Raw genomic sequence first — 20,584 nt, forward strand, 5'->3', positions numbered from 1 at the left:
TCAGTAGGTTTTCAGTCTGAGCACCTTAGAAATGTGTTCCTTCGCGCTGGAGTAAATGAGGTATGAGCCTTCTGCGGTGTTGAACTGCTCCCAGTCTGTGCAGCCGTAGGTCGGTAGCTGGTGGACAGGGACAAAGCTCTCATAACCCTGCCACCTACAAGGAAAGAAAGAGAGAGGAGAAACATCTGTCAGAAATTGTCCATTATATATACTCTTCGTTTCTGTGCTCACTAAGATCAGTGATGACAGAAATAAATGGAAAGTTGTTGCTTTTCAGTTTGGGACAGAATCGAGCAGTCTTGGCCCAGGCTACATCCAATGTATAATATCCTCTATACAGCACCATCACCCATTCTCTGGTCAGATGTATCACCGATCACAATAACAATAACGTGCTTTATATAGTGCTTTTCACGGGGTGGTGGTGGGGATCTCAGAGTGCTATGCCCCCCGCCCCCCCGTGAAGTGGCTGAGCTTTGATGCCAAGCTGGGGGGAGGTGACAAAAGGGCCAGTCAAAGAGGAAGGCCTTCAGGGTGTGACGTGAAGTCAGGGAAGGAAGTGGCAAGTTGGAGGGACCATAGTTTTGGGGTGAGTTCCATCTTTTGGGGTGTATTGGCTGAAAGCACAGCCACCAATGGAGGAGCGGAGGGGACAAGGGATGTGCAGAAGGCTGTTGCTAGCTGAGTGGAGGTAGTGGGTGGTGAACTAGGGAGTAAGCAGGACGGAAAAGTAGGCAGGTTCCAGAGCATGCCGTCATTTGTAAACAGTGGAGCCTGGCAAGGACTGGGTGATATGGAGGGGTGGGGGTGGGCGGTGGAGTTTGATGTGGGTGAGAATAGAAAATATTGGCGGTGGACTTTTGAATCAGTTGGATTTTGTGAATGGTGAAACTGGGGAGACCTGTGAGAAGAACAATAGAATAATCGAGGAGGAAGGTGACAAATGCATGGATGAGGGTTTCGGTTGGGTTGGGTGTGAGGTACGGTTGGAACAACAACAACAACAACAAGATTCCATTTATAAAGCGCCTTTCACGTCAGGAGGACGTCCCAAGGCGCTGCACAGTTGGGTCATGACCCGAGCACGGGGGAAATGGTCAGGGTGAGGGGAGGGAAGGGAGCGAGGAGGGGGGAAATGGTCAGGGTGAGGGGAGGGAAGGGAGGGAGCGAGGAGGGGGAAGAGAGTCGAGAGGGGAGCTGAAGGCACGGCAATGTGACAGAGGTGGAGGAAAGCAGTCCTGTCAGGGACTGGATATGCGGTAGATCTGGTCAAATATAATGCAAAGCTTCCACCAGGGGTAGGCTCAACACAAGGGATTCGCTCAATAACATGGTTAGGTTCAACAGGGTTAATGGCCTCTTATGTGCTGTAATTTCTAGAATTCTAGAAAAAAAAGGCACTGATGAGTCTCTGTACAGATACAGCCAAACATGGGGATGGAAGGTCTGGTTTATATCTCAGCAGTGTTCTTTCATCACTGAGACATTTCCATTATTTAAGTAACATTGTGGCATCAGTAACAATAAACTGACTCTTAGACATCCTCACCTGTAAATAACACTGTTTAAAAAAAACTTTGAGCCATCAAAAGAGTTTGCCACAACCAAGAAGCTGTCATCACCCACAGTAAAGAATTCCCAGTCAACTGCACTAAAACAAAGAGAAAACACAATTAATGAGACTATAACTCAATGAGATGAACACAGGGAACCACCAGTCAATAAAACAGAGAGATCAGCACTAGATATTAAATCAGAGTAAAGGGAAGAACTGGTCCATGGAACGTAAATGAAAGCAAATGAAAAGGGGTTTGTTCCATTAGTACCGTACGACTGGGTGTGTATGGAAAGGTGTTTGAACTATTGAGATTGTACACTTTGAATCAAATATGTATTTATTTTTTTGCCAATAATTAGTGGATTTGATGAACCATTCTTGGTTAAATTCTCATTGCAACATCTCTAAGGAATGTTAGTGAGTGCTTCACCACTTTCAGTGCTCATTTCCTATCACCAGAGTCAGTGCTCCTTTCCTAGGCAGTTGCCACATACTCCCATTTATTTCCGTTCTTCGGAAGAGATGATAAAGTGAGGCCCATCTGCTTGTCCAAATGAACGTTAAAGTTCCCATGGTATGGCACTATTCAAATAGAGAATTGTGTCCTGGTGTCCCAGATAATATTGGTCATTCAATTCAAACTTTGTGGCCGTTTGTGAGTCTTTGCCGAGCTTTAGACATCTTCACCTGTGCATATCCTCACTTGCTCCAGCTGAGTAAAGTGGCTGGAACGTTTGCCTACAAATACACAGTCACGACAATCAATCCTGCTTTGAAACGTTTCAATGATGTGTTAAGGCGCTATGTCTAGGGCACGAATTATTATTATTATTGGCATTCACTAAAGCTTCACTGCCTGCAAAGACTGAGTGCAAAATGGAAAGGAGCTGAGGAACTATTGCCATTAGATGGCGATGTTGCTTCCAAACTCACACCTGTAAGCAGAATTCCTATACGGTTTGATAGACCCAGTGGACTCTTCCACAATTGTACAGAGAAGAGCAAAGTCTAAATAACAGTTTATTCAATGCTGTAAACATCTGTGTACTCATCACTGAAGTAATATGCAGATTCAAGCCTCAACATCATACCATTAGTATTTAATACTGTACTAATGGATTCACCTTATATAGTCAGTGAATTTGTAACTGTGATATCCTACCTTTTCAAACTGAATGGCCAAGAGGCCATTGAGTATCACCAGAGGTAGAAGGAGTAGAGAGAAGTCAAGATAAGTTGAGACTTAATGGTTTGGTGAGGCCAAGCTTGTATTTTAGAAGGACTGAATTAGTTAAAAAGATTTTAAACACAAATTCTAACTTCCGAAGAGCTTAAAGGAGATTGAGGGCAGGAAAATGCTGGGATGCCACTGCATTCCTGGCTAAGGATAATGACCGGCTGGTTAGGTAGCAGGTACAGAATGTTTAAGCAAAGAGTTCACACAGGCACATGGCAATGAAGGACCATGGCTCGTTTGACCTGAGGGTTGGAAAAACTGTAATTATGTTCTGTACAGAAATGTAGGATATCCATGAACAGCAGCTGAAGACTTTTCTCTTTGACAGTATCTATTGTCACCTTGTTTTTTTGCGCTCTCCCTCCCCCCCCCCCAATTGACCTGCACCTTGATTCAGCACATGAGATGCTACCCCCAGAGAAGGGCTATATAAATACAAGTTGTTGGTGTGTATGCCACTGCTGAATTTATTGATACTATAGTGGATGCCAACAAAGATAGTTGATACTGCACCAATTGGCTTCTTCAGAAGAAAATTGAACATGCTTTTGCTTGGGAACAACATTGGAGAATATAAGGACAGGTGCAGACTGAAACGGACAAATACACAGACACAATGGTTTGGAGACAGAGAGAAGTGATGTTTATGGAGGAAAGAAGATTAGATTCAAACAGTGATGATGTAGGGATGAACGAGCAATGTGAACTGCTTGTTCGAGTAGCTTTAAGGATTAGGGAGTTTCTACACAGAAGATTCGCCAGAGGAAGATGTGGTGAAGTCCACATAAGGTAGGTTTTTGTGATCTGTGGAAAGAGCAGATTCAACAACAACATTACATTTGTAAAGCGCCTTTCAAATCAGGAGGATATCCCAAGGCGCTAAACAGTCAGGGATCAGGACCCGAGCGTAGGGTTGGGATGAGGGAGCGCAGAGGGGGTAGGAGGGCGGCTGAAGGAGGGTCAAGAAGGAGGGTCTTGAGTCGTGCCTTGAAGGAAGCAAGAGAGGGAGCAAGGTGAAGGGATTGTAGGATGGAGTTCCAAAGATTGGGGGCAGAAAGGCTGAAAGCCGGCCGCTGATGGTAGGGCAGTTCAGGCGGGAGACCTGGAGCAGGCCGGAGCCTACTGACCAGACGGTGCGGACCAGTTGATGTAGGAGGGGGCAAGGCCTTGATGGGCCTTGAAAGTAGGACGAAGATTTTGAATTCTATCCTCTGAGAGATGGGGAGCCAGTGGAGCCGAACGAGGATGGGGGTGATGGGGTCACTGAGCCTGGTGCGGGAGAGGACATGAGCTGCAGAGTTCTGGATGATCTGCACCTTGTGGAAGGAAGAGTTGGGGAGGGAGTTTCCGTAGTCGAACCTTGAAGTGACAAATGTGTGTATGAGGGTTTCAGCTGCCTGAGGGGTGAGGCAGTGGTGGAGTTGGGCAATGTTGCGGAGGTGGGGAAAGGCAGAGAAGGTCATGGCATGGATATGGTGGTAAAAGGACAGTTGAACAAGACGCCCAAGTTCCTAACTGGCTTGGTGCACAACCGTGGATGCTGATGCTGCCAGTGCTTGAGGTGCTGAGGCACTGGCGCATGCCAATCGAGAAGGTCTCAGTCTTACTGACATTCAGCTGTAGAAAGTTGGTTTTCATCCAGGACTTGATGTCAGACAGACAAGTCTGTCAGGACCTCAGTTGTCCTGGAATTGAGGGTGGAGGCAGAGAGATAAAAATTGGGTGTCTTCTGCATACATGTGGAATTTGACTCCGTGTCTGCGGATGATGCCACCAATGGCGAGGATGTAGAGGTTGAAGAGGAGGGGACCGAGGACAGAGCCCTGAGGAAGAGAAAACTATGGCGGAGACAAATTGGAGACAGTGTGAGAGAAATCTTGTTGTTGTTGAGAGACAAGACATGAACCATTCAAGAACAGAGCCTTGAAGGTTGAGATGAGAGGAGAGGCAGTGGAGGAGGATGGAGTGGTCCACGGTATGAAAGGCAGCAGAGAGGTCGAGGAGGATGAGGAGACAGAGGGAGCCCTGGTCACAGATGGACAAAATGTCATTTGTCACCTTGACGAGAGCAATTTCCGTGCTGTGAGCAATTGGAGAGGCTCGAGAAGGGAGTGGTAGTTGAAGATTGAGTGAAGCTGGGAAGCAACAAATCTTTCAAGGACCTTTGAAAGAAAAAGAAGGTTGGAGATGGGGGGTAGTTAGAAGGCAGAGATGGATCCAGGGAAGATTTTTCAGGATGCAAGTGATTGTAGCTTTTTAGGGGGGGTGGGAAATGTGCCAGATGAAAGGGAGAGATTGATGATGTCGGAGAGTAGAGGGGCAAGGAGGTGGAGCTCGGAGGTAAGGCGAGGGGTGGGGATGGGGTCAAGGGAGACGGTGGTGTGTTTCATGCTGCATACGGTGGTGATGAGAGGAGGGGGAGACGGGTTTGAAAATGTGGAGGGAGGGATGCGTAAGGGTTGGAGTGTGAGGAGGAAATGGGGAGAGAGTGGCGGTTGGATTGCCAGATTCAATGACTTTCTCTCAATCCATGCGTTCTGTGTTCTTAAAGGATATCAACCATGCAATAAGGTTCAAAACTGTCAAACTAGGAGATAGATACTGATAGTTACTGGAGACAGGCCTGAACATGTGGCCCAACCTTATTTACTTACACAGAGGTTTGGGCTGTATTCATAATAATATATTAATCCTTGCATTTGATACAGCGCATTATCACATTATTGAGACGTCTCAAAATGCTTCACAGAATGTACTGTAAAGTGATGGGGCTGTGTGTATTTTGTGGGAGAAATGCTTTGCTGAGATCAATAGATTATCAGAAGTTTATCTCAGCACAACCAAAGGTCCAAGTAATAACAACATCTTAGTCCTTTAGCCACAAACCCGCCAATTTTCCATAGGTTTTACTTGGTCTGAGGAGGTTCTGCACTGTTGCTAAGAGGAAATTGAGTCTCACAGTTAGATGGTTATGGAGAATACAACAGTGCCAGTCTGTGATGAACATCATGAGCACCTTACTCATATGGGAGTTAACCTTGGTCTCACACTGTAAAGACACTTATGTGTCATTCTCACACTCTCGTTGTTATTTGAATGAAATATTTGGTGCTCATCAAATTGAGGGATGGGTATTGCCAGGGAAAGGAATATTATCCCACACAGTCTCATCAGGAAGCATTAACAGGTCAAGTTCAACACAATTTTACATAAAATATACAGCACGCAAACAGACCACTTGGCCTAACCGTCCTTACTCCCTCCGTAGCCCTTATTTCCCCTCTCATCCCTTACTTTGAGGCAGAATGAAATACATTCTGTAAAAAAGTGTTTTATTCCTCTTTTGAAAAGCATAAAATGTACTCTTTATTTCTCAATCCTCTTTGTGCATGAGTATGTGTGGGTGCGTGCATGTGCGCCATTTTACATGTGTGTTTCTGTCCTTGCACTTTTGTGTTTCTGCCTCTACCTTTTGGAACTCTAACCCAAACTCTTCTTCTCGCTCCCTCTCTTGCCTCCTTCAAGGCACGTCTCAAGACCCTCCTCTCCGACAGCAGCTTTGGTCACCCTCCTGATCCTAACTCCCAGCTCGGGTCCAAATCCCTGGCTATCCAGTGCCTTGGGATGTTCTCCTGACGTGAAATGTGTTATATAAGTGTAATTTGTTGTTATTATTGTTTGTGTGTCTCTGCATGTGTGTTCGTGGTATGCACATGAGTGTGAGCACAAGTACAAACTTACCTATATGTAGGAATATCCTGAAACTTAACAAACATCTGTGCAGTGATATTGAGTTCGTAGATTGTAGAGTTTATGTTGAAAGGATTGATTTCAGCTGGGGCACCAGTCTCATAGCTCTGGCTGTTTGCAACTGCAAGGAACACTCTCTCTTGAACCTGGAATACTTCCCAGTCTGTAGCACCATATGTCTGGAAAAAGGGAGAAATCTTGATTTCAATCAAGTAAGAAAATCACAATATACAAACTAATCTGTTGTTAAAGGCATATGATAGCCGAGTACTTAAGGCAAGCTAGTTCCTGCATCCAAGCAAACCAAGTTGCAAGAGTTTGGTGGCCGCCAATGTTTTGAATGTCAAAGACTGCAGACCAGAAATTGCTTGCTGCTGAATCGTCAGATAAGATATCAGTTATTTTACTGAACTCATCACATTTGGATAGCACCAGGATCACAAATCCTTTATGACAGTTGATTATATTATTCTACATTGCTGCCCACATAAGTTACCCACCAGCCTAACTGAGGGTAGAGGACATCTAGAACTCGTTCCCCCAAAAGGCTGTGGATGCTGGATCTATTCACATCTTCAAGACTGAGGGGGATAGACATTTGTTAGGTCAGGGTATTAAGGGATATGGGGCATAATTGAGGTACAGATTAGCCATGATCTTATAGAATCATATAAGTTGATACTTGGCAGGATAAGTTGTCTGTATGGAATGCTCAGAGTGTAAGTCTGACTACAATTGCGTAAAGAGGTCATCTAACTACTAATCTGCCATGTATGTCAGACTGGTGCAGTTGTAGGGTAGCACTATAGCCTACGAGTTAGAAGATTGTGGGTCCAATATCAGGATTTTGAATCACATAGCCCTCCTCGCCAGTCTCCCCTCCACTGCCATTCATAAAATCCAGGTCATCCAGAACTCTGCCGCCCGCATTTTTATCCGTACCAAACTCTGCTCCCCGATTACCCCAGTCCTTGCCAGACTGCACTGGCTGCCTGTCCCAGAGAGGATCAACTTCAAGATCCTCACTCTTGTCTTCAAATCCCTCCACTCCTCTGCACCCCCCCACCTCTCTGACCTCCTCTATCCTCACAACAGTGCCCGTTGCCTTTCCTCCACCGGTCTGGCCTCCTCTTTGTCCCCTGATTCCTCTGCTCCACCATTGGCGACCGTGTCTTCAGCCACTCCGCCCAAGGCTCTGGAACTGCATTCCTCACTCACTTTGCCTCGCCCCCTCTCTTTCTATTTTCAGGTCTCGGTTGAAGAGCTTTCTTTTCGACCGCGATTTGGTCACCTTCCTCCCCCTCCCCCTGGCTCGGCCCCAGGATCCGTTACTGTGAAGCGCTCTGAGACGCCGTCTGGCGTGGAGGGCGCTACATAAATCCAAGTTGTAAATCGAGGTCCCATCTGTCTGTTCAAGTGGATATTAACAATTCATTGGCACTATCCGAAAAGAGAAGGGATTTTTTCTGTCCAACAATCCCAATTGGTCAAACACTCAAATTGGTCACTTACTCCTTGGCTGTTTGTGGAATATTGCTGTATGGAACCGTCTGCTGCACAAAATACACAGTCAATCCACTTTACAGCTTTGATGTGATAAGGTGCTGTATCAAATGCAAGAATTATTATTATTAATAAAATAAATAACCAGCAGAAAGGGGCAGTGACTTAGGATGCTAGAAGACATGAAGGCTATTTTGATATTTCAGTATGGTGAGGGAAACAGAAAATCAAAAGGCCAAGTGTCTTGGTTACTTGATTACCTAAGGGCAGGGAAGATTTCTGCATTTTCCTTTACGTTAAGGTCTACACCAACATCTTACAATTTCACAGTTGGTCCATCACTTTAGCTGCAGGCACATCCAGGAAGCTGGATCACTCACAGTGGGTAAGAATTATGTTACCAATGTGAGGATGACTGGTGAAGTAAGTACTGGTCAACATCTGCATTGAGCCAAAGTAAGTGGGCATAAATGTAAATGGTGAATGAGAGGATTAGGGAAGAAGCAGACTCATAGGGTGGAGTGGGCAAGAGACCATTGAGTCAATTTACTAATCCACTCACCACTAGCATGACGTCTGCAAAACCCAATCTTTTCTTACTCATTCTATAATTCACCTGTCTGCCAACTTGGGTATGAATGACAGTTTCCTTCCAACTTGCTTCAAACCTGACACATCAAGAGATTCTCCTAAAATTTTGAAAACATTTGGATGCCTTAGATCCTTTGGATAACACACTAAAATGAGACCCTGTTAGCTTGCCATAGCTGTTCAGGTGGGGAGGTTAAAGATCCAATGACACTATTTTGAAGAGCTTTCCAAATAAAACAAAACACAGGCTCCATCTGGTTATTTATCTTATTCATTGCTGTTTGCTGGGGGAAGATTAGTTACATAACAATAGTCACTACACTTCAAAGTGACGCACTGTTTCAAGTGCCTGGAGATGTTTTGATGAGGTAAGGGTGAAACTGAATGCAAGTAATACGCGTGCAGGTGGTTTCAATCACCTCGAAGAGTTAATCCCTCAATTTGATTCACTTCAGATACAAGCTGATTCTGTGAATATATTGCACAACATCCCTGAGTGTGGGAGAACAGGGTCCCACATTGGAATTCCCCACCTATAATGTTTGAGGTATTGTGTCTCTGCCAAATTTGTTTGTGCAAACATCAAAGCAATGGTTTAAAGTGGATTTTAATAACAATTATCCTTTCTGCAATCTCATCACAGAAATTACCTCATCCTATGACTCCAATGTACACCTGGGTTAAATTAGGCTTTATATGTCGTCTCATCAAATACTTACTTAACTCTTCGAGGATGACCCTATTAATCTGGGTAAGAGTTGGCAATTGATTTTCACTGGTATGGCTTATGTAGGTCTCTATGGCAGCTCTTGTTGACAAATTTGACCCATCATAGTAGATAAGGATTGTGGAGTCCCGTGGCATGGTGGTTAGCATACTCGCCTTGCCAGTGAGAGGACCCGGGTTCGATTCCCGGATGAGGCAAAACCTTAGGCAAGTTTCCTTACTCCACATGCCTCTGCTTACCCAGCAGTAAGTAGTAGCCGGTTGTTAGTCAATTGGTGGATCGCTTTCCAAGGGTAATAATCCCTCCAAGGAAAGAAAAATGGTCACTGTGTTTGCAATAGACAAGCAGGTATATTTTGGTTTGCATTTCAGACTGTTTAATTACAAATTCCCACCCCACTCAACTCCTCTCCCGAATGTGGTGGATTGTGCTGGCATATAGTGTCTAAGATGTTGGAAGTTTTCAGGTCTCTGCTCCAGTGATACATTTGTGAACCTAAACAGTGAGTATTGAAGATTATTCAATTGTGTGAGGTATCATTACAGTCCTGATCCTGTCCTCACCCAAAATTCAATTGTACAGTAGTGTTAAAGTGCCAGCTGGCCAACATATCGGAGATTAATATAGTATCACCAGTGACGCCGGTATTGTATCATCACTGTACTATAGTATTAATACAGCTCCAGCCTCATACTGTACCATGCTTCTAAAGCAGCCCTCACATTTCTGGAGAATTCCACTTACATATTTGGCCTTGGATTATGTGTGGTATCTGTGCTTCTACAGTCAATGCAATTCACTGGACCCCATACTTCTGACAGAAATGCATCACCAACTGTTTATTATTTCTGATATTCTGCTCACAGCAGCGTAGATAGCCTCAATGCCCGACCTCCAACTCTGGTGGTCTTTGTAGTTTGAAATCATTGGGTTAAGCCTTTGTCAACGAATCTCCGTGCACCACATGGTGATAACTCAACCCCTTGTCATCCACAGCGAGGGTCACACTGATGAGAACGGGCGTGCAGAGCATGTATATCCTTGGGCAGTGTGGCTCAGATAAGCAGACTGCTTAATCATCAAAGCAGAAACAGTCTGGGGGAAGAGGGCTGGGGAAGCAAGGCCCTGTCATTAATTTCCATGGAACAGTTAGCGCGGAAACAGCTTGGAGCTGGAAATGAAGCCTTTAATCCCTTCACACTTATTTGGTAACATTTCTGTGACACTCACATCATATTTACTTTACAGTGCATCCGTCCCTAATCTCTTTGGGTGCTATTCTCCTTCGCTGTGCAAGGAGGAGGGGAAATCCAGGCTTCAGTGATTGTTTCCCATTTTAACTTGGTTTGAACTCAAGAAAACCTGGGACACCACTCAGCAATTCAGCTCATTCTGTCCACAAGCGGATGTTCAATCCATTCCACCAAATAAGCTGCCCAATTCCACTTAATTCTCCTGAAGAAAGCTTCTCCCTACCTCCTGCACTGTTAAGGTCATTCTCAAATGTACTTTTCAGGGTATGCTTCTTCACACGGATCCTATTTAACAGCTAGAATTGGTTACCAGGAAGGGAGGAGGTCAGACCCATTTAACCACCAGTTTTATCACATCTTCCCATATTCTGATCTCCTCATATCCCACTCCTCTGCCTGATCCCTTCACTCAATTAACACAGACCTGCTACATGTCCCCTGCCTCCTCTGCTCCACCATCAGTGGCCAAGCATTCAACCCCCAATCTCTGGAACTCCCTGCCTCTACCCTCCTCGTCTCTATCTTCAAATCCCATTTCAAACCTCTATGGTCATCTCTTGCTCCCCCACTTCCTGTTTGAGGGCATCCACCTCCACCACTGTGAAGAGCTCCATGACATTATCCAATGTGAAGGGTGCTATAGAAATGCAAGTCGTTGTTGTAGGGTAGATATTCTGGAAGTATGAGATCAAGCAGGCCAAAGGCTCTTCTCCCAAATCTCTGTTGTGAACAGTCCTTACATCTACCATAGCTCTTCCTTTACACAATACATCCAGAAGAGTGATTATATTGCACATGTTCTCACAACAGTCACTCCCCCTCTGGCCAAATAAACAAAGCTGTTAAGAAAAGCGAGTGATTTAAGAACCTAAAAACCATGATGGGAGAGCTTGCACATGCTTGCAGGAAGCACAGCAAGCAAGTGCAATGTACAAGTGGCTTGCTGGATTTACCAGACTTCACAGCTAATCCCCCGTCCCCAGGCAAAGTTAAAGAGATTTTCTGATCTTATGCTAAGTGAATAAAATGCTTCTCAATTGCCCCTCAAAATAGGCGTTCACTTAGAAAAATCTGTTAACAGCAAATGTTTTCTCTTTTAAATGAAAATAATGGGAATTATTTTTCCCCCCAACATTCTCTTTGAGGGTGCTGACTCACACTGCACCACTGATCCAAGAGGTGCCAGCAGGTCCCCACTGTCTCACCCCAGTGACCACCCTGTGTGTCAGCCTGTCCAATCAACATTACCAGGTTACTACAGCTTGGGGGGCGGTGGGGGTGGGGGCTGCATTACAGCTGAGCCTGATGTTGTACTTTACAGAACTGCACATGGGTTTAAGCAGATTAGACAATGATTAGGAGGAGCAACTCTGAGCGATTTCTTCCTCCCTTGTTCAGGTCACTGAAGTCATTTATATCAGTAGGTTTAAGACTTTTCACAGGACTGGCTGTTTGACTAGTCACAGGACTGGCTGTATGACTGACTACATTATCAGCTGCAAAATCGTCCATACAACTGACTGTTTTATTGATGTTCACAGACCGTTACCAATGTAATACTAAGATGAAGTTCCATTGCAGTATGCGGAGGAGAGTTGCATTGTCTTCCTGTCCAGGTTAAAGATCCCATGACACTGCTCGAAAGGAGAAGGGAATTGCTCCTAGTGTTTTGGCCAAAACTCCCCCACATAAATTGGTTGTTTGTGGGACATTGTCATGCACAAAGTTACTGTGCACAATGTGTCTGCCATATTTCCCTATGAGTTCACAGTCACTGCACTTGGCTGCAATTACATGTGAAGTACTTAAAGATGTTTTCACATGATAGGTGCAAAATGAAATTCAAGGATTATTATTATTTGTAAACTCAATCAGAAGGCAATCAGAACTGTGGTCCTGTTGCCATTTCACAAGTTAGGTGGAAGCCTGGAAACTATTTAAAGGAATGGAGGAGGAAGATTTTAAGGAATGATTGAAGGGATAGTAGAGGATAAGGTAGCTCAGAATGCTACCTACCTAACTCACTGCACTTCCAATCTGAAAACCACTTTGTACAAACAAAATGCAACTATAGGCATATAGACCAGTATTAAGTGGTCCTGTAATGTTCTGTAATAGTACACTATGAGATAGCTTCACAGGCTCCTGTAATATTACACTGATGGGATATTTTCACATTTATTCAAGACTTTTATTCACTTACCGGGATTGACTGGAAAAGTCGGAACATTCCACCCAGTTGGATATAAATCCGTGAATATATCCTGGTCGATGTGCCATTGAATGTGTTTGCAACAACTAGAAAAGCATATGGTCCGATGGTGAAGAATTCCCAGTCATAGGCTCCGGAGGTAGCGATGGTCTGGTTTGTTTGAAAGCGACGTGTGTCTGGGTTCCACTTGTAAATGATACTGTCAATGTTGTGGTCGTCTCCTTAAAGATAAAAGCAAAAGACAGTGAGATTTGAGAATAGTTTCCGAGTCACCCTCTCCACAGGGTCTCTTGGATCAGATCATTTAATCTCATTCTTCCACAATCTCAATCCTACTGTCTTTCCATTAAAATTACTGTATTATGTGGGTGATGATAGGAATAATGATGTTATGACTTTCAACTCATATGGTCTAGGCTGACAGTCCAATGTAGTACTGGACATTATTATTATTATTAAAGATCCCTTCTCGCTATACGAAAATAGAAGGGAGCTTCTCCCAGCTCTTCTGACCAAAAATCTCCCCGGCTAAAATTTGTCATTCCCTTCAGGCTATTTGTGGGACATTGCTGGATGTAAACTGCGATCTGCTACAAAAACACAGACACATTTTCAGTTCTTGTTGAATATCCTTACTTAAGAGTTAAATAACTGAGTATATTTGAGAGTGTACAGAATTAAGTGTATTTACAATCAATGCGCTTGTTATTTTTATTTTAATGGAACAGTGACAGCACCAGAGACTTCACAGAACAGCTCCTCCCCCTGTGAGCTCAAATGAGTGGAACATGAAGGCTGACATAAGCAGCAGGTTCAAAGACTTTTAGCAGGTTTTGTCCTGACTTGTTCTTTGTCTGTGTTTGTCAGGAGCTGCATGGATTGAAATGGCCATTCCCCCATGTGTTGAAGCTCAGCATCACTGTATCACAGCACCTGAGTGCAAGAATGTACTATTTTCCATTCGCCAACAGCCAATGTAGGAGGTGGGACTGCTTTCTGTAAGGGGAGCGAAGCAACAACTTTCACTTACAATAAACTCCTGATAACTCGACCCTAACTTAACTTGTCACAACCACATAAGTCATCATGCTGTCAATATCCCAGCCGCATTTATTTATGTATTTGTACATATGCCTAACTTTACCACTGGATAACTTGTCACTGAACCCTTTCCCCTTGGAGTGATGAGTTATCAGGAGTTTACTGTATATAGCATCTTCCACATAGGATCAACATTTGAAGACCTTTACAAAGATGATGGGGATCACTGAGACAGGGGGAGGGAAAGTTTGTGGTATGACCAAAAGTACGGCCAAAGAGGTACATTGGGAAGGAGAGAAAGCAAGAATATTTTGAGAGAGTTCTTGAGAGAGTGGGGCATTAGATTGAAGCGTGGGCCACTGATAATGGGATGGAGGTAGTGAGGAACAAATACAGTTGGAAAGTAGAGTAGGAGAATCGGGCTGAAGAAGACTGCAAAGGAAGGAGTAGCAAGACCGTGGAGGGATTTTAAAATTGGGTTGACAAAAAGTTAAGATGCTGTGTTACAAGGAGTCAGCAGAGCCTGGCAATGACGGAGTTTGTGAAGTCTGGTGTGGGAGAGAATCTGAGTTGCAGAGTTTTAGATTAGTTAGATCCTGAGTTTATAAAGGGTGTAGTTCGGGAGGAAAATAAGGAGTCTGTGATCAGAGGTACAGTGAAGTTTATGGTGAACTATTGTGACCTGTAGCACCTGGGGACAATCCCAAACCATATTTGACAGAACTCTGTGTCCAGATTTTATTGTCCAATCCCAGTGGTCCTGAATACACTCACATACACTCAACACTGACCAATACATAACCAGAACCCAGAGCAAACGATTTATAGCCTTCACGGTTCATTCAAAACCTGGAGTCTGGGATTACCTTAAGGTCATTGCCCACTGTTTTAAGTGGAAATAGTATAATTTTTCTTTGTGTGAATTCTTATGCTCCACAAAGTGGGGGATTGTTGGGAAATGGAACACTTTTCGACTTCAGAGATTTACAGCTCTCTCAAAGATGCAATAGTTCTCTCAAAGATGCAATAGTTCTCTCAAATATGCAATAGTTCTCTCACTGCTCTCTCAAAGATGCAAAAGTTTTAGCTATCTGATCAGGAGCTTGATATGTGAGGAACAATGAGTATAAACCTCCATCCAACACCCCGTGGTGCAGGGTAGTGAAGCTCCCCGAGTATGGCCCTCAAGAACAAGGGGGTATGGACTCAAGCTCAGAAAAGGGAAAGTGAATAGACAGTTCAGGTTTCATTACTTCACACAGAAGCTCTGAGCTTAAGTCCAATGTGAGGTTTGAACCCACAGCTACTGAACCTAGAATGTTACTAACTGAACCAGGCGGACACCAGTTAGTTAATTGAGCCTTATTGTGCACGTCTGCTTTGAGAGAAATGATTATTCAAGGTCAATACAATATAGGATCCCAAAAACAAGCGCCCTTTACACGGGGCAGTTTCTCTGAGTGCTAAAAAGGTGATATTTTTCAGTTGTGTGTATGTGTGTGCTGCTGACTGTCTCTTTGACAGAGAAGAAGCTAAGAAGCAGGAACTACTGCTCAGAGGCCACTCTTCACTAAATGGGAAGTGAGAGATTTAGAGACCCTCCCTTATTGTTCAGTCTCATCCTTCAAGCAGATGAGTCAACTGATCAGGCTCAGACCATCCTCTGATGGTTTGTGCAGATGTAAGCCTCATTATATTAGTCACAGCACATCAGTCACATTCAGTCTTGCCTCATCTTTATCGGCTGTGCAAACCCTGCCCTGCTGCCCTCAACCCCTGGCTGGCAGGTGGCAAGGCGTCTTTTTCTGAAACATTGAGGGGCACAGGGAAAAGATGCAATAACAAGCAGCCCATGTCATTACCTTCACGATGATTGGCAACAGCTAAGAAGGTCTCCCCGTTGATGTGGAAGGCCTCCCAGTCCCTCGCACTGTGGGTCTTCAACCTCTGGTGCAAAACAAATTGCAGCTTCCTTTTGCTCCATCTGTAGATGACAGAATACTCCTGGTTGCGGTCATTCTTCTCAAAGTTAGCCACTGCCAAGAAGACCTGTAAAGACACATCGTTAATAGAAGCAGCCCTGCAGAGGGACCCTGTTCTGTGAGTGATGGGAGCTGTATACATCGATAATTGGAATCAATCCCCATTCTCAATGGAAAATGGGAAACATCAAATAGGTGCAGTTAAAACGAGGAAACTTATGGATTGAATATAACTATACCACAGACTTCTCTCATGGGATACGATTCAACAGGAGCTAGAAGCTCTCCAGTATGTAGTCCCAAATGGCCATTATTCAAGTGCAAGTCTCAAATGTGAGTGTCGGCAGAAAATTTGAGAACAAGCGGGCGTTACAGCTGAGCCTGATCCTATCCTCACCCAACGTCAAGAGTTTGTGAGTTGGTGATCATATTTTGATATGGTCCAATTTCTCTTAAGCTGGGAAAGAATGAGAGAGGAAAAAAAACGGAATCCCTTAGAGCAACAACTGACCCAAGACTGTGCACATACTTGCAAGAGGGGAAGGGAGCAGGGTGTTTCCAGAAGGTGACGAGAAGCAAGAATACCCTGGCTGATCACACCTTCCTGAAACCAAGGGATCTGAGGCTAATTGTAGCCTGACTGCTGCCTGAGTAACATCAGCTAACCTCGCCATACCAGGATTCATAACTCACACTCTCCAAACCCTATGGTTTATTGATGGGAGGATGTGTACAGCTTCTACACTAGTCATTTATAGAAACGGGGTCCTAAACCCACTTGGGGAATACATGTTTGGGCTTCATTGGAGCAGCTTTACCTCAGTGCCAATACGGAAATGCTTCCAGGCCTGAGCTTCGTACGTTGTGATATTCTGGTATGGCTCAAACCTCCCTTCCAACCATTTAAAAATGGTGGACCCAGGCTGAGGCTTCTTATTGGCTGTGGCAGCAAACAGGCCGATGTCTGGGATCTCAAAGATCTCAACGTCGAGAGTCTCTGAGTAGGTGACCAGATTCTGATATTCCTCCACATAGTCCAGTCTTTCTTTAGCTGTGAAAGAATCAGAGAGGAAAACATGTAAACTTCTTAGAGCATCAAATCTGCCACGACTGTGTTCTGTTTCTCTGCCTCAAATGAATCAGCCCCAGTTGGAAGGTGACTGCTATAGTTCTACAAACAGGACTTTGCAACCACGAGTGTCTTGGTCATTGTGCCATCCTCTTTTAGGATCAAATTGATGAAGGTAATACCTATTGAATATGTGGATAAAGGGCTTTCCATTGTGAGACACCCTTTATAAAAGCATTGTCATTTGTGACTGTCCCTTGAAGGTGGTGTTGCAAAGAAGTGGTTGAATCCCACCGAAAATGCATTGCAACATCATTGATTGAGTGAATGAATATTATCTCATAAACAAAGTTCAGCAACTATGCAGTAATAATAACACTGGCATTTTGATAATAGCGACTTATTACGTCTTTGAGATGTCTCAAAGTACTTCATAGAATATACTGTAAAGTGAATTGACTGTATATTTTGTGGGCAAAGCGCAGCAGCCAATTGCTCACAGCAGTGTCCCACAAACAGTCATGGATTGAGTGACCAATTTATTATAATTTTTTTTGAAGGTATTATTACCCCTGGAAAAGCGATCCGCCAATCAACTAGCAAACGGGTTCCTACTTACTGCAGATAAGTAGAGGTGTGTGGAGTAAGGAAACTTGCCCAACGTTTCGCCCCGCCAAGAAGCGAACTGAGGTCTCTCACTTGCGAGGCGAGTGCTCTAATCACTGAGCTATAGGAGTGAGTAGTATAACATCTACTTGAGCAAACCCCTGGTTTTGTCTCCCATGCCCTGGCTTCCCATGTGGTCTTATATTCCTGCTCAGTCAGAAAGCTTTACCACAATCCACAAACTAGTGGTTGGAAATCAAGACTTCAAAGCAAGACTTAAATCTGCTGACATTTGTGCAAATACCACATAATCAGAGAGATCCACACTTTAAAGCCTGGTTACAAAATGCAAAACTCCCAAAGCCCAAAATATCATAGTTTTTTTACCTTTAAGACTATTCATTGTCTTTGGATTGTTTATCCAAATTATGGCAAATTCTGAAATTTGGTCTTAATTTGGGAGCCAGGTTTTTGTAATTACCAAAAAACCTGGAAAAAAAACTTCAGAAGTAAGACCAAATTTAAGAATTCACCAAATTTCTATAGGATCCAAAATAATCTTCAGGCTAAAACCAGGTGGAATTTCTGACTCCAGGAACAGAGTCTTAAATCTTGCTGCAGCCGAAAAGAGTAATGATTTTCAGGCTTCGGCATCACGCCCATTTCACGTCAAGTTCTTGACACATGATGTACTCTCAGTAAGTCGGGTAAATAAAGAGAGGCCAGTCTTGACATGCTGCTAACTGTTTAGCACGTTTCATCAGCACCCCTTTTGTCCTCACAGTCGGAACTGTGGAAAGATTTACACTGTGATTCCTGCTGTCTGTATACAGGGCTACATTCATCAGTTCATTGTATAATTTGTAGCCACTGTTTTGGAAACAGCTGGAAATAATTTGTATTTGATATAGCGCTTGTAATGTACATGCTCCACATTATAAATATTCTACCTCATACATATTACACAATACAATACAAAATTACATTTGTAAAGCGCCTTTCACGTCAGGAGGACGTTCCAAGGCGCTGAACAGTCAGGGATTAGGGATTAGGCCCGGAGCGGGGTGGGGTTGGGGGGTTGGCAGCAGGGAGGGTGGAGGGCAGACAGGGTAGGAAGTTGGCCAAAGGTACGGATGAGAGGGTGGGGGCAGAGAGGCTGAAGGCCCAACTGCCGATGGGAGGGGACAGGGAGCAGGCCAGAGTCTGCTGAGTGGAAGGAACGGACAGGTTGATAAGGGGTTAGCAGGTTGAAAAGATAGGAGGGGGCAAGGCCATGGAGGGCCTTGAAGGTGAGGATGAGGATTTTGAACTCGATAACCTGAGAGATGGGGAGCCAGTGGAGCCGAGCAAGGGTGGGTGTGATGGGGTAATAGAGCCTGATGTGGGAAAGGACATGAGCTGCAGAGTTCTGGATTATCTGCAGCCTGTGGAGGGGAGAGTTGAGAAGGCTGACGAGCAGGGAATTGGCATAGATGAGCCTAGATGTAATGAAGACATGTATGAGGGTTTCGGTGGCCTGAGGGGTGAGGCAGTGGCGCAGTCTGGCAATGTTGCAGAGGTGGGGGAAGGCAGAGTGGGTTATAGCATGAATGTGGGGAAGAAAGGACAATTGAAGGTCAAACAAGACGCCAAGGTTCCTGACTGGCTTGGTGAGGTGGTGTGTGCATCCATGGATGCTGATGCTGCCAGCGCCTGAGGCGTGGAGGCGCTAGCGCGAGCCAATCAGGAGAGCCTCAGTCTTGCTGATGTTCAACTGTAGAAAGTTGGTGCTCATCCAGCACTTGATGTCTGACAGGCAGTCTGTCAGGACGTTAGTGGTCCTGGATTATATATTACCATTCATGTTCCACAGTAAACATGATCTATAAAATACCTAAACCCAAAGCCATTGCTATCTATCAGGGAGCAAATACTATAAGCAATGCTTCTTTATCTGAATTTCTATCTTCATTTTACCTTTTAACATGGACACCCAGGTCTTGCCATCACAGATAAACAGGCCTCTTCGGAAGACATCAAACCAGAGACGCCCGGCTTCAGTTTGAGTGCAGGGTGGGTGGCTTCCTAAGGTCACCTTGACTTCAGCTTCTAAACTCAACACAGAGAGATGGAGGAGGGGGGTGGGGTGTCACAACAGTAAGGGGGGAAATAATGATAACAATAATAATCCTTCCATTTGATATAACGCCTTATCGTGTCTTCGAGATGTCTCAAAACCCCCTCATAGAATATACTGTAAAGTGAATTGACTGTATATTTTGTGGCAAAATGAATAACATTCACAGTCTAAGCAGGACAGGAAGCAGATAGAACACACTACTGGAAGAGGATCTACATATGTCCAATCCCGACATTACTTTCCATCAGGAGCCATTCATGGTGTAGGACATACTTTCTGCCTTTATCCTCCTGTCCTAGAACCATAAAAATTTGCAGCATAAAAGAAGGCTATTTGGCCCATCGTGCCTGTGACGGCTCCCTCAAAAGCAATCCTTTCAGTCCCACTGACGACACCCCTATAATCTGAATTTTTTTAGGTATTCTAGGTCCTAAATGCAATGACTGCAGCAGGCATTGATAGCCCTTCCCAAGTGCCTATTATTCATGTGCAAGTCAAGGCAGTGATTTAAGCAAGCCACTTAACCATGGAACGTATCAGTAGTGAGCCCAACATTACTCTCATTTTGTCTTCAAACACGCCCTTTCATCAGGGTTCGCCGGATAGTTAACAACAACACTATGATAGCAACCTTCACAAGACCGTATGAGGCAGAAGAGTTTTGGGAGAGTTCCAGAGAGCAGGATCTATTTTTTTTCTCTTCCTCCTTAGCTTAAGGGATTCAGAGACCAGCTGTAGTGCCCACACAGTAACAGACCAGAGACCATTCTGACTTGTGTGACCCTGTACCCTTAACAATTTGAAGGATGACATTTCCCCCTCAGTTTCCAACACAGATACTTTTAATTTAATATTATTTATTGCCTCCATTTGACCCAATTTCACTGTCTTGCTGCCTGTGTGAGGGGAGATATAAACATTTATGTAAGAATGGTC

At 44.3% G+C, this 20,584-nt stretch overlaps 1 protein-coding gene across 1 annotated transcript in view; it reads right to left on the reverse strand.

Annotated features, from left to right (window-relative positions):
• LOC103176849 (thrombospondin-type laminin G domain and EAR repeat-containing protein) overlaps positions 1-20,584 on the reverse strand; it is a 30,597-nt gene continuing 10,013 nt past the window's right edge. Inside the window, 7 exon segments of the mRNA XM_042336530.1 lie at positions 1-154; positions 1,550-1,651; positions 6,537-6,724; positions 12,823-13,052; positions 15,735-15,921; positions 16,673-16,905; positions 19,486-19,617. Coding sequence (XP_042192464.1) covers positions 1-154; positions 1,550-1,651; positions 6,537-6,724; positions 12,823-13,052; positions 15,735-15,921; positions 16,673-16,905; positions 19,486-19,617 — 1,226 coding nt within the window.

Source organism: Callorhinchus milii, unplaced genomic scaffold (assembly GCF_018977255.1).
Source record: "Callorhinchus milii isolate IMCB2004 unplaced genomic scaffold, IMCB_Cmil_1.0 Scaffold6, whole genome shotgun sequence".
Taxonomy (NCBI): Eukaryota; Metazoa; Chordata; class Chondrichthyes; order Chimaeriformes; family Callorhinchidae; genus Callorhinchus; species Callorhinchus milii.